General features: G+C 33.4%; 1 protein-coding gene across 3 annotated transcripts; it reads left to right on the top strand.

The window, feature by feature from the left end:
- The first annotated feature begins 2,404 nt into the window (after positions 1-2,404).
- LOC118055219 (uncharacterized) lies at positions 2,405-10,724 on the top strand. 3 transcript variants are annotated; one of them, XR_004688627.2, is made up of 7 exons: positions 2,405-3,089; positions 3,730-4,170; positions 4,352-4,868; positions 7,557-8,903; positions 8,991-9,429; positions 9,923-9,996; positions 10,208-10,724. XR_004688627.2 is itself a non-coding variant. In XM_035067044.2 (5 exons), coding segments are annotated over exons 1-5 (2,871 nt in total). In that variant the 5' UTR covers positions 2,405-2,524; the 3' UTR covers positions 8,992-9,505. The 3 variants fall into 3 exon arrangements, 1 of the variants encoding a protein (XP_034922935.1); XR_004688629.2 differs by having other exon boundaries at positions 10,334-10,724; XM_035067044.2 differs by lacking the exons at positions 9,923-9,996; positions 10,208-10,724 and having other exon boundaries at positions 8,991-9,505.
- Positions 10,725-14,413: the final 3,689 nt, after the last annotated feature.

Here is a 14,413-nt window from a genome sequence, read left to right on the forward strand (position 1 = left end):
ATTCCTCATTTGTGATTTTTTTATTTTGATTATTTAGCATTTTTGATTGAGTTTTCCTAAAATGTTTTATGTATATTTAACTTTTCAAGATATTATTTTGATTCGTCTAAATTGTTTTTTATATTTTATATGCACGAACTTCGTATTTTAAAATTTTAAAAAAATCATAATGTGCCACCTTACATGGTATTTTATTAAATAAGCTTCATGCGTGTTTTTATTTATATTGTTGTTTGATTGAATGAAAAATAATTTAAAAAAACAAATTTAATAGACACAACAAGGTGAATATCTCATATTACAATATCAAATATCTTAACATATATCTATCCTTTTATTTTTTTTAGTTTCGATTCTAATATTGTCAATGACTCTTTTTTTACCTATTTACATAGATATTTAATAGATTTACCTGATAAGATTGACAAGGAAGGACAAGATCGAAAAGCATGACACCAAAGTGAAAAGGTGAATGAAATGAATGGCTTATTCAAACTTTAGGATAAAAAATCTATTTTGCCCTTGAAAACAAAACCAAAAAACGATTGTTGTTGGGAGTAATTTAGTAATTTCAAAATATTCTACTTGTTATAAAAAAAAATTAAAAGGGCAATAACATCTTTTTTATTTTATGATGCACAGTAAAATAACCCTTACACCCTTATATTTAAAATTCCACTCTCGCACCCTTATAAAATCAAACGTTTTTTTTTTCTTCCATTTTATGAGTAGTAGAATCACGTTCATGCTATTAGGTTTGGATTTTCTAAAATTTATGTTAAGGGACATTCTTATATTTGTGCTCAAATTTTTTGTAATTTTTAGGTTATGTGCATGGGCAATTATGTAATTTAAATATATAAGAATATCATTGAAAGAAGTTGTTTATGCATACTTTGGACATATCAATGCGTGTGGAGCCTATCAATGGTCAAACGTTGCTTTATATGGCGATGTTTGATTATTCTTAGCATTGCCTCCTCATAGAGGTGGTGTGTGTGGCCAAAGGCCATGGAGTTTGGCGTCAAGACCCCCCCAGGCTTTTCTCCTCCCTCCAAATCCACACTTGGCATTTAAAATTTGAGGGTAGTCCTTTAGTTTGGGATATCCAAGTAATAATTCCATTCTTTTTATTTTTATTTCTTTGTTCTTGGTTTTTTAGCAAATTTTTTTTTTTTTTAGATTCATTCTTCAATCTAATTTTTTAATTTTTAGTTTTTTCAAATTTGCTCCTGAATTTTTTTTTCTCTTTTGTAAATTTTTAATTATTTTTTAATTTCATCATTTAATCAAGATTTTTAATCTATTATATATATATTTTTTAATTTATTTCCTCATTCTTCTTGCGAAGTTTATTTTTTTTTTCAATTTAACCATTCAATTCGAAATTATCCATCCCCTTTTCTTTCTATCTCTCTTTTTAAAAATTTGATTTTCATTATTTTAATTCTCATTTTTTTTATTTAAAATATTTTTTTTATGATTGATTTTTTTTTCAATTTCATATTTTGCCATTTTACTTGTTAAGATGTAAGCTTCATGTTTCTTTATTTATTTTTTGATGCTTATGATCAAAATGACTCGGGTCACAAGTTATGCAAGTTAGCACGAGTTCACATTATTTTTTTTAATTTCATTATTTGACGTTGATTTTTTAAAAACTATAATCGATGTTTTTTTTTTCTATTTTACAGGGTTATTTTAATGTCATGACCCGATACGCGTGTTTGATAGGTTAACCAATGTGGGCTCATATATTTTTTTTTGACTTTTAATTACAGTTTTTTTTGGATCTTTTTGTTTTATTGATTTTTTTTAAAATTAAAATTTTAATATTTTGATATATAAAAAATTGACCTAGATGATATTTTTATATGTGATGTTTATAATCAAATGATCCACAACAAAGGGTTGACATCTTTTTTTTTGGACTTATATTTTCTTGTTTAATAATTCAACATTGGTTTTTTAAAACGGGTCTTGTGAGTTTTTTTATTTTTTTTATTTTTATATATCTAGTTATTTTGATTTCATAATTTAACTCATGGATTGACAAGTTGACTTAGCAAACTCAAGCTTTTTTATGGTTTATAATTGTTATATATATATATTTTTTATCATTTTATATATTTAATTTATTTTTTTTAATTTTATTATTCAACATTTTATTAGTTTAAAATTGAATTTTATTTTTTTTTTAATTTTGATCAAATGACTTGAAACCAAACTTAATAAATTAACAATATTTTTTATTTTTATTTTTTTTACTACTAAACATTTTATTTTTTTATTTAACATTATTTTTTTCCTTTTAAAAATATAAATGCATCAATTAACATCAAATAAAATAAAAAAAAGGATGTTATCGGAACTGCGGCGTAAAGTGGGTAAATATCTAGTTCTCTTCCAAGATAAAAAACAACAACTACTAACTTTCCCTTTCCCCTTGCTCTCATCAACGCTATCACCAATCGGTCCCTAAAAAACCCAAATTCTCGCCTCCAGGCAAAATTAGGGTCTTACGATGACGGATCGAAACAACTCCACAACCACTACTGCCGCCGTCACCACCACCAATAATTCAGCTGCCAAACCAATATGGATGAAGCAAGCAGAGGAAGCGAAACTAAAAAGCGAGGCAGAAAACACCGCGGCAGCAAAAGCCGCATTCGACGCGACATTCAAAGTATTATCAGATAAGGGTGAAAAAGCTGTCGATTCGGATTCCGAGGAGGAAGACGCGGAGAAAGATTTGGCTAATAAGCCAGTGGGACCAGTTGACCCCGGGAAGTGCACGGCGGCAGGTGCTGGCATTGCTGGTGGGACCGCGTGTGCACCAGCTACGTTTGTGGTTGTTACTAAGGATGCGGACGGGAGGAAAGTCCCGAACGGAGGCGCGGTGATTAGGGTTAGGGTTTCGCCAGGAGTGGGAGTTGGGGGAACGGAGCAGGATGGGGTTGTGAAGGATATGGGAGACGGGACTTACACGGTTTCGTATGTGGTGCCGAAAAGAGGGAATTATATGGTTACTATTGAGTGTAATGGGAAAGCTATTATGGGGAGTCCTTTCCCTGTGTTCTTCAGTGCAGGTGTATATATTTACGGCTATGGAATTTTGTGTTTTTTTTGTTAGTTATACAGTGCCTGGTAATGTTGATTGCAGTAATGAGTTTGTTTATAGGTATTTGTCTATCATTTCAACACCCTTATCGGCAGCATGTAGATGGCACTAACATATGGGCTATTCTCGGTGTTGTTTGTTCTTGTTGTTCATTTCTGCAATTTTTTGAGTATGTGGTGTCTTGATCCTTTTGTACGTTTTGGGGGAGGGGGTTAGTTTAAACTGGAGTCATACTGTTTTGATACTTTGGAAAATTTTGAAAATCTTAACTGTTAATCAATTATGATAATGTGTTCCTGATGTTTGTTACCTATCTTTATTTGGTTTATTTATGCATATGGGCATGTGCAATTTCTTTTGCATGGAAGTGTAGGAATTATGGGGATATTTTCTTTTGTGGTTTGTTAAAGTAAGAAAAGTTAATTGAGGATGATTTTCATGGTTAAACGGTCTCTAATAATTTTGAGATCGAGGAAAACTGTTTGTATCAGTCGTGTTTCCTCACCATCCAATTTATCCTCAAATTGTCTCCGACTTGTTCTTTGTACATTTATTCGTTCTATTCTTCTTTAACACTTTTAGGTATTAAATTGTTGTCATGTTAACAGGCACTTCAACTGGAGGTTTGCTGGGTATGGCTCCTACAACTACGTTTCCAAACCTTGTGAATCAGACCATGCCCAACATGCCAAATTACTCAGCCAGTGTTTCAGGGGCATTCCCTGCATTCCTAGGAATGACTCCAGGCATTGCTTCAGGTGCTTCAGGTGGTGCGATTTTGCCTGGAGTTGGAGCATCACTTGGGGAAGTTTGTCGAGAGTACCTCTATGGCCGGTGTGCAAAAATGGATTGCAAGTTGGGCCACCCTCCACACAGTTTACTCATGACTTTGTTAGCCCCAACAACTACAATGGGGACTCTTAGTCATGCGCCTATGGCGCCTTCGGCAGCTGCAATGGCTGCTGCTCAGGCTATTGTTGCTGCCAAAGCTCTTCAAGCTCATGCTGCTCAGGTGCAAGCACAAGCTCAGTCAGCCAAAGATTCATCTGGTATCCTTTTTTTTTTCTTCTTATTAGCTGCTCATGCATGTATCAGATAGCTTTTATGGATCCTTTTCTTTCCCATTACTTAAGTTATTGATTTTACTTATGCCGTGCTTTGGTTTAAGTATTTTTTTTCCTTTCATTTTTGTCCAAAGTTCTTACTGCTGAGCATTTATCCTCTTGCCAGGCTCGCCTGACAAAGCTCGGAAGGAGGATGCACTGAAGAAAACACTCCATGTTAGTAATCTCAGCCCGCTTCTGACAGTGGAACAGCTGAAACAGCTGTTTAGTTTTTGTGGCACAGTTGTTGAATGTGCCATTGCCGATTCAAAACACTCTGCTTACATAGAATACTCGAAACCTGAAGAAGCAACTGCTGCTTTGGCCTTGAACAACATGGATGTTGGGGGTCGGCCTTTGAATGTTGAGATGGCTAAATCTCTTCCTCAGAAACCTCTTTCGAATTCTTCACTTGCTTCATCTTCTCTACCGATGATGATGCAGCAAGCTGTTGCCATGCAACAGATGCAATTTCAACAGGCTTTGATTATGCAACAAACTATGACTGCGCAGCAGGCAGCTAACAAAGCTGCATCAATGAAGTCTGCAACAGAGTTAGCAGCAGCTAGAGCTGCAGAAATAAGTAAGAAGTTAAAAGCTGATGGGCTTATCATTGGAGAAGAGGAAACAAAAGCAGAAACCAAGTACGTCACCCTGTCTCTTGCTTTCTTTTAAAGTAGGTCAACGATGATAATTTGTTGATAGTTTGTATCAATATTCTTTGGTTTTGCCTTACATTAAGATTTTGAATACATAAATACTGCAACGAGTCTTCCATATGAGGTTCATGAGTTAGATTACCTGTTGTTTTTATTTGCTATGGTTCTCCCTCTCCTTTCTCTTTTTTATTTGAGATACATGGTACAAGAAAGGAGCACAAGGTTGTCTTAGTATGATCTTGTACTACCATGGCTTTCTTTCTTTCTCTCCATCCATATCCGTATCCATATCCTTATCCATTAGCCTTCATGAAATCTTTTGTCAGAACTAAGTTGCTTGAGTTGATGAAGGACCAATTGGTTGCTTATCAATTGCTATTGCAATAGTTATTTAACTAGATTAGTGGCTTGCACTCTGTCGCAGGCCAATCAATTTTTTTTCTGATGTTAAAAAAAATGCCAAGGAAAATAAATCCAAGACACGAGTCAGTTCAATTGGTAATTTAAACAATATGAATAAAAAAGGCAACCATAATAAAGAAATTGAAAAAAAAATAACAACAAAAAAAATAATAAAAAGAACTCAACCTAAGCCCATTTAGAGAATCAAACAATCTAATGTTGAAGGACAAAATTGAAAAAAAAATTAAAAAAAAAAGAAACAAAAAAACTAGTTAAACCAAGTTAGCTCGCAAATTCTGCGATCGTGAATATAAGATTGAGATAACCTTGTAGAAAGAAAAGTAGGAAAAAAAGTTCAAAGATCAATTTTCCTAATAAATCAAATGAGAACATGATAACTTAATAGAAAGAAAAATAAAAATGAGAAAGTTGGTGCTCCATCTCTAGCAAATAAAATGTTGGAGGATGAAAATCAAGAAGAAAATATAAGTAAAAAAAGGTTGAAAAAACTCAATTCGAGCCCACTCAGGTCAAGATGCAAAATCCTTGACTCGGTCATGATACTAGAGTAACTGTGTTTAAAAGCAAACTGAATAGAATAATGAAGTTTAATTATCTAACAACCTAATGACAAGCTTAATGATGAAGGATGAAAATAAAAAGAGAACTTCAATTCAAAAAAAGCAATGGAAAAAAACATGAGCTAACTCGAATTAACCTACTAACCTCGTGACCATAGACACAAGACCGAGATAACCTAATAGAAAGAAAAGGAAAAAAAGTATGAAGACTAATTTCTAATAAATAAAATGTTGAAGGATGAAATTATAATAAATCAATTTTTATAAAGGACAAAAAAAGGTCAACCCGCGTTAAATTTTGAAATCAATAACTCTGGTCATGAACTTGAGACTAACCTCATATAATGCAAACTGTACAAAATAACAAAGAAGAAAAAAAGATGAAAATAAGAAAACATAAAGCTTAAAAAAAGAGGAAAAATCAAGTAAGCCCGAGTGATCCTTTTAAATCTGTTCTAATCCTGAGTAATTTCTACAAAATTCACAACTTGTGAAATCCTGGACTCGGGTTCAATCAAGAAGCTTAACCCCTAATCAATTTAATTTTGAAGGATGAAATCATGTAAAAAATATCAATATAAAAAACTTGTCAAAGCAAAAAAGATAGCAATAAAAAAAATAGGGAAAAAAATTAATAGAAAAAAAAACCTAAGAAAGATGAAATTATAAAAGAAAAACAATCCAAAAAATAATCCCAAGCAAAGTAAATTGCAATAAAAAAACAATGGGTGAAATTGAAAAACATTTGTTATTTAATAGATTATTCAAAATTTTAAAAAATAGTAATAAAATAACAATGACCAAGTGTGAAAGAAACATAAATTGTAAGGGTTGGTATGATTTTTTGTAGGGGTTGATGTCAAACTAGAGGAAGAGAAAGAGAAAGAGAAAGAGAAAGAGAAAGAGAAAAATAAAAATAAAAATAAAAATAAATGGTTGTTGCATATGCCAAACCAGAGGCACCTTTAGTGCACGTGCCACCCCATCATGGAAATTGGTGTTTAGTGGTTGGACAAGCCCACACGTGCCGCTCAAAGGGCACAATGGCTATCCATTCACTAGAGCGTGCATATGATTTATTTTTAATAAATATTTAATATATGATCATCAACTACAATAATGCCCTTGAGTAACCTTCAAATTAACAATAAAACCAATGATAAAGGAGACAAAAATCCTTATGAGAGAGTTATGTTGATTATGTCTTCATGATTAGCAAAGTAATTTAACTATTTCAAAAATAATTGAAAAGACTATAACCCTCCTGATTGAAAGGCATTGTATTTTTTTTTATTGTAGGGGTAATTAGTAAATTTACCATGCAAAAAAATGAATTTACTAACCTAACCCTGCAACAATTATATCACAGTGAAAGACCACATTGCCTCCAATGTTTAGTGTGAAGGCTTTTTGGGCTAGGGGCAATTTCATCAAATCATGATTTCCATGAATAGTGATGTGTTCCTGGAGCTACATTAACAACTTCTCCTTCTTGTTTAGGTTTTTGTTAATAAACGCAAACCTTTGTATCTTTTTTCACTTAAGCATGGAATTATGAGAATCGTTTGATGATTGTGTGTGATGATTGTTTTCAATTTGCTTGATAAACAAACTAGGTAACCCTAATTAAAACTTGAAGGATATATTCCATGATTTTTTTCTCCACTGATGAGTTTACTGCCTCTTGCAGGTCACCATCCCCACCTCGAGCAAGGTCTAGATCCAAGTCCAGATCACCAATTAATTATCAAAGAAGGTTGAAGTCACCTTCTTACTCACCTCCATCTCGCCGCAATAGAGACCGTAGATCCAGGTCTCCCTTGAGATTTCGCTATCACTCAAGGTATAACTATGGAAGGCGATCATATAGAGATAGTAGAGATATTGTTGATAGAATGAGAAGGCAGGATTCGGATAGATCACGTGGTCGTCATTCACCTGTTTCAAGGAGAAGTAGAAGCAGGAGTGCAAGCCCTCAAACAAGAAAGTCCTACAGAGATGATTCAGGCTCGCCAAAACGTCGCCAAGAAAGCTCAGTTCAAAGATCAAGAAAAGCAGCAGACAGTGGTTCAAGATCACCTAGGAGTCATGGGGGACGTCGGTTATCCCGAAGGAATATCTCAGATAGCAAACTTAGATACAGAAGGCACTCACGCTCTAGGTCTAAATCTGTGGAAGAGTCCAATGACAGAGTGAATGAAATCCTAGATAAAAAGTCAAAGCAACACGAGAGGAGATCTAGGTCATTATCTGTGGAGCTTAAACACCATGGCAGGAGGCCATCCCATAGAAGTTCAGATGAAGATGAATTGAATCACAGAAGCCGGTCCAGGTCAAAATCTGTGGAAGTTAAACGCCATTATGAGAAAGTGGACAAAACTGAGGATAGGAGGCTGAAGCATCGTGATAGGAGGTCCAGGTCAAAATCTGTTGATGATAGGCACTGTTACAAGGAGAGAGGAAATGAAAGCAGGGATAAAAAAACAAAGCATCGAGATAGAGTGCGGTCTAGGTCAATATCTGCTGAGTCAAATCATCACAGAAGAAGTAGGTCATCCCCAAAAGGTAGGGATGAGAGCAAGTCAAAGCACAGACGGCACTCCAGGCCAATATCTCCAGAAGGCAAGCGGCGTTCCAATCACAGGATAGATGAAAATAAAGATGAAAAGTCTAAGCACTGCAGTAGACGAAGGTCAGTATCAGCTGAAGATAAACATATCAGATCTCCAAGAAGTTCAGAGGAAAATAAATCAAAACGTAGGAGGCACTCTAGATCAAAATCCGCAGAACACAAGCGCCACTCAAATGATGAGGAGATAAAAAGAGAAGAAAATGAAATTCGTCATGAGCATACATTGGACAAAACAGAAGATGCCAATGAGGAAGAAAATTGTTTTACAGACAAAGATAAATGTAAAGATTGTGATTCAAAGGAACAGGTGGAAGACATGGTAATGGGGGGCATATGTGTGCTGAATTTAAGCAATGAAGAACCATTGTTACTGAAAGCTGAGCATCCCCCAGCTGAACTGGAATGGTAATGATTACCATTGTGAGAAAAAAAAAAAAATTTCAATGTTGTTGTTGACCTTTAATTAGCTTAGATCGTTTGCCTGGTTTACAGAATTTGAAGACCGTTAGAGAACCGAGGTTAATTCTTGAGGACAGACAGCAGAGCCTAGAAGGCTAGGTAGAGAAGCTGTATTTCATAGGCGGCTGTGCTTGTGCCATGCTTCAATCTGAGAAGATCCAATCTGAGAAGCTCGCAGAGATGCATGAACTTAAATCCTGCAGAATCAGCCTTTGCTTGCATGATGGGCGATTCTTATAGAAGATTTTTAAAATGTTCTTTGGTTGTTGGATTTTTCTGCCAGCTTTGGCTCCTCGTAAATATGAGCACTTTGTGTTTGTTTATCTTTTGCAGGTTCACTTGTAACATGTTGGAACTAGAGTCTTTAAGGCCCGAGCTGACTCATGATAAGGATTATATGTTTCAAACGGTGTTCTGCTGTCATCTGCATCAACCATTCAATCTTTCTAGCAAGCTTCTATTACTGCTAGATGTATGTTGGACTATTACTACCTCTATTGCTAACTGTGGACTTTTTTTTTTGATAAAAATGTTTATTTGAGGAATTATATCTATTCTCAGTTATCTTTCTTCTTGCTTCTTTTAAATTTTGCGTGATATATATATATATATATATATATATATATGATTTCATATACATCTTTGGTCTTAGGTCCTTTGATGGAGTGGTATAAAGTAATGTCTTATTACATAATTGCTGTGGCATTTAACTAGTGAACCTGCTATATTAGTGTTTTTTGGATCATAAGCATGACCGGCGAATGATAAAATGAAACCTTACTGTAGTTCTGGTGTTCATACCCAACCTACATGATTTAATGCTATTTCCATTTACAGTTTTCATCTCCTTTCATCATTGTTCAAGGTGTGAACTTATAGTGTATGTGGTAGATAGGTTGATAATAGGTTAAGCATTTATTTATGTTTGATGGTGTGGTGGGCGGTCATACCCCAAATACATGCAGGTTATATGTGATGTTTCCATTGGAGCTGCCGAGATCAATGACAGGATTGTTGATATTTACTGATGTAAATGAAGGTATGCAGTCAGTAGAGACCACCTATCTGTTAAGCCTTCCACCAGTCATGGAATTTTGGGACTGTTGTTGATAACTCAATTGGATGCACCTGTCTGAAGTCAATACTTGTGTAACTGTAATAATATGTTTTAAAACCTGGTGCCTTATTCCTTTTCCTTCTTCTTCTTCTTCCTCCTCCTCTTCTCCTCCCTTTCTTTCCTCCTTCCAAAGGTGTGTCTGCGTTAGTGAAGCTGTTTTTGAGGTCAAGTGAAACCAGAGTTGCTTGGATGCATAGCGGCAGTTGCACAGTGTTGTGCGTGAGCAGATTGGCTGACTAAATTTTTTGGCGGAATGCAGATTTCTTTTTTACAGGTAATTTCTATTCATCTGTCAGGATGGGTTCTGTCTCATGATAAAGCTTCACCGATGCTTGTCTCTTCCAAGCCATCTCTCCCTTGTATGGCAATGCCAAAGCAAAAGAGTGGAGCAGCATCAAGCTATCAACAAGCATTGCCTTCTTCCGGGTCGTGTTCCACTGCCTTATCTGCACTGAAGGAGACATGTTTAACCAACTCTATTCATTACGAGGGACCAGAAAATAATGCAAAATTTAGAGGGGAAATGTCAGGGATTTACTTGTAAATGTGCATTTACCATTAAAACACTTGGCTAAAAAAGGGCGACAAATTCTTTCTTAGGACACATTAATTCACTTGGCTAAAAAAGGGCGACGAATTTTTTTCCTCTAGTTTTCGTTGTCCCTAGAAAACAAGCTCCTTGTTGAAATAAAAAATGTTTTAGTAAATATAAAAGATAAATAATGTACAGAAAAGAGAAATATAATGAAGATAATGATGAGTTTGTGATTATTGAATGAACTAGTGTGAAGCTCTTGAATAAATTTAAATGACGTGAATTTACCTTAAATGTCTTATCTGGTGACTAGAAGTATTTATATACTTTTTTTCCGTCATCTTACCTCATGAAACATGAAACGTGGAAAGTGATGTTGCAAATACTTTGTGATGCGTAAAATAATGATGAAGAACGATCTTATTATAAGCAGAAGGAAATAAATATTGCTGGTGGAGAGGTTGATTCTCATCATTGATTTGTAGTGCTCGTTATTGTGCTATTGATGAAGGGACCGTTTGTTTCTGCGTTGCAACCTGTGTTTTAGTAAATTTTAATTTTTTGCTAAAATTAAGTGCGGTTTGTACCTTTTGAATCGTTTTGATGTGCTGATGTTAAAAATAATTTTTAAAAAATAAAAAAATATTATTGGCATGTATTTCAGCACGAAAAGCTATTTGAAAAGCAATCGCTATCACAATATCAAGCACGCTCGAAGAGGTTGGGTGCTTCCGTTCTGCACGAGTAGGTATGCAGGTGAGTGCCATTCCTACACAGAAATTTTGTAGTGCACAAGGTGTGCATGCAAGTAGGTGGTGTGTGATTCTTTCGAACTTGAAAAAATATATTGAGTTGTGTTTAGAGGCAGGTATTGGACAGTTTGAGGTGTGTCGGAGTGGGTGAATCACCCAAACCGCTAGAATTTTTTTTTTTTTTTAAGAAAAAAAGGTGCAGTATCACAAATAAAGGCCTAATTCCTCCAATTTTGAGGAGGGTGAATAGAGTGAAGGCAGAACTAAAGTGTCTACAGAAAGAGAAGGGTACCAAACGGGTCATTGCAGTCTTTTTCGAAAACTCTCTTTCGTTTCACTGTAATGATCCAGGTTAAGCACCAAACATGGCCAGCTGAACCTGACTGTGTGTTATATTATTATACTCTGTAGCTCTCCCAAGGCCCACCCCCCCCTTAACATGACCTTGTAATCAGAGGTCTTTCTAAAGATAAAGATTAGGTTTGGTAAGACCTTGACAGTAATATTGATGAACATTATAACAAAGAAACTTGCTTGAGAACGTTTGAATTAGTTTTTGAAAAACGTTTCAAAGCTAATTGAAAATCGAGAAAACAAAAAAAAAAATATGAAAAAAAAATCAATTAGAAAGATTTAAAAACAATTCGGTTTGGTCATGTTTTAATTTTAGAAGGTTGAAACCAAATAAATCGATCGAACTGATTCAAATAAAAATAAGAAAGATAGTTGATTTTTTCTCTCTCAACAGCTTCTTTTACTTGGTTTAAAAAATTTAATGTGGTTATTTTTTAAATGAAAACTATACGAAAATATTGACCCTGGATAAAAGGATATGATTAAAAGATATAGGAAACGTTTCGGATTTAATTAATAAGATTTATAAATCTGAAGCACAATTGAAAGTGAAAATGAATATATTGCAGGAGAGTAGTTTATGTGAGCCCAGGCCAATCGTTGGAAATACGGAGGATAATTTGGATGCCCTCTATAGCAATCACAAACCTACACCAAGAAAACAGCAGGCAGAGACAAGATTTGACGAGTCAGATTGGATAGGATGAATTATTTTATATATGCCAGTAATTTCTACTTATAATTATTATATTTGATTCACTAAAACCTGAGGCTATTAAAAGGATATATTTAGGAGTGTGGTTATTATTGTATTTTAAAGTGTTTTTTATGTTAAAATATATTAAAATAATATATATATTTTTTTAAAATATTTTTAAGATTAGCACATTAAAAATGATTCAAAATATAAAAAAAATAATTAATTTTTTTTTTAAAATATGATTAGTTTATATTTCCAAACGCTTTCAAAATAATAATAAGCCTATAAGATAGACATGGAATCATTTTCTTGAAAAATTAAAGCTGACTTGACCTTTCAGTGCAGAGGGTTAACAATTTTTTTTTTATTTTTTTTACTCATCTTGTTTCTCTATATTGGCTCACTCGCTAAATCTGTCCCCTTTTCCCCTTTCAAAAACATCATTTTCTTCGTAAAAAACAACGACATTATTTTCAAGAGCACAAGGCCTTGGTGGGCTAGCAAGAAGTTTTTTGCCCCCTCTCTTTTTGAACGGTGAAGGTGGCAAGTTGCAGGGCTTTGAGATATATTAACTTGTTAGGTTTTTTATTTGTTTTTTAATTATTATGAGTTTGAATTTTTTTAAAATTATTAAAAATTTACATGGTAAATAATTTCAAGGTTCATAGAATTAATTAAGATATATTAAAATTACTCTAAACACTAACATTAAAAAATATTAAAAACAAGATAAGAATTAACCTGGTAAAACTCCGGTGATTCAACTAGCCAACTCATGACCCAGCTGTGTACTTTTCAGCCCCACCTCCCAGCTGCATCACTGCTGGCATCCTGCTAGCGAGGGAATGGAGCCGTGGAGCGAACTACTGAATATAAAATCATGTCGACTGAGCTGGAATCATATAGCCATGTCGAGATCGGTGTGACATGACAAATCTCCAAGCGTATCCGATGATGTTTGAAAATATAATTGTAATTGTTTTTTAAAAATATTTTTTATTTAAAAAAATATGTTAATAATATTTTTTTATTTTTTAAAAATTATTTCACATCAAAATGATTTAAAAATATCAAAAACATATTAATTTAAAGCAAAATAAAAAATAAAAAATTTTCAAAATTTTTTAAAAAGCACTCCCAGCCCGAATTCATTTCTAAAGCATGAAAAGGAAAGTAGGTCCTCCACTGTATGTTCTAATCACTGGCCATGTGATATACAAGTTTTTCTATAATTTGTACCGACTCGCCGCCTCTTTATGCCTGTTTGAAAACTTATCTTCTTTTTTTTTTTTTTTATAAAAAAAATAGTTATTAAATTACTAAATCATCTTCAACTAATCATTTTTATTAAAATAATTAACTACATTACAATTCAAGCTAGCTTAGTTAATCATATTACAACTGAAATTTATCATGTAAGAGTTCTTTCTCAAAATAACTTAAAATCTAGATTGATTATATTTTAGACATAAATTTCTCAGATTAACCTATCTCGATTCAACTAATAGGATTATATAGGATTATGCAAGATCAAATAATTATTTAAATAAATGAATAAATAATTATCCATCCTCTTTATTTCATGCATAATTTTAATTGCCCTAAAAAAATAATAAGGCCAATGATCTTAAATTCAGATCAATGCATATGATGTTATGTATATTATGAGCATCCACCATTCAGAAAAAAAACAATTATGCAAATCTTAGTCATCGAAACTTCATTATAAATAGAATACCTACATATTATAGGTTTCAAAAGGCTTAGAAGAGTCTTAATTAAGTTAAAAGGGAATAAAATATTAAATTAGTCCTAATTAAAAAAATGACTTTATTTGGCGAAATCCTTTTTTGAAAAAAAATCTTTATGTCTGTGTTGATTATTCAATTGTAATTTCAAATTTTATAAATTTAGTCAATTACATGCAGCCTGTGTTAAATGATTTCTTTCCAATTGATATTTTTATTTTTATTTTATTAAAAATATTAAAGAATGTGT

This window comes from Populus alba, chromosome 1 (assembly GCF_005239225.2).
Source record: "Populus alba chromosome 1, ASM523922v2, whole genome shotgun sequence".
Taxonomy (NCBI): Eukaryota; Viridiplantae; Streptophyta; class Magnoliopsida; order Malpighiales; family Salicaceae; genus Populus; species Populus alba.

Bases quoted from the DNA above. Each gene is read 5' to 3' on its own strand.
- LOC118055219 (XM_035067044.2), top strand. From the start codon at position 2,525: ATGACGGATCGAAACAACTCCACAACCACTACTGCCGCCGTCACCACC. The intron at 4,171-4,351 runs GTATCCTTTTTT...TCCTCTTGCCAG, and splicing joins GTCAGCCAAAGATTCATCTG to GCTCGCCTGACAAAGCTCGG. The intron at 4,869-7,556 runs GTACGTCACCCT...TGCCTCTTGCAG, and splicing joins GAAACAAAAGCAGAAACCAA to GTCACCATCCCCACCTCGAG.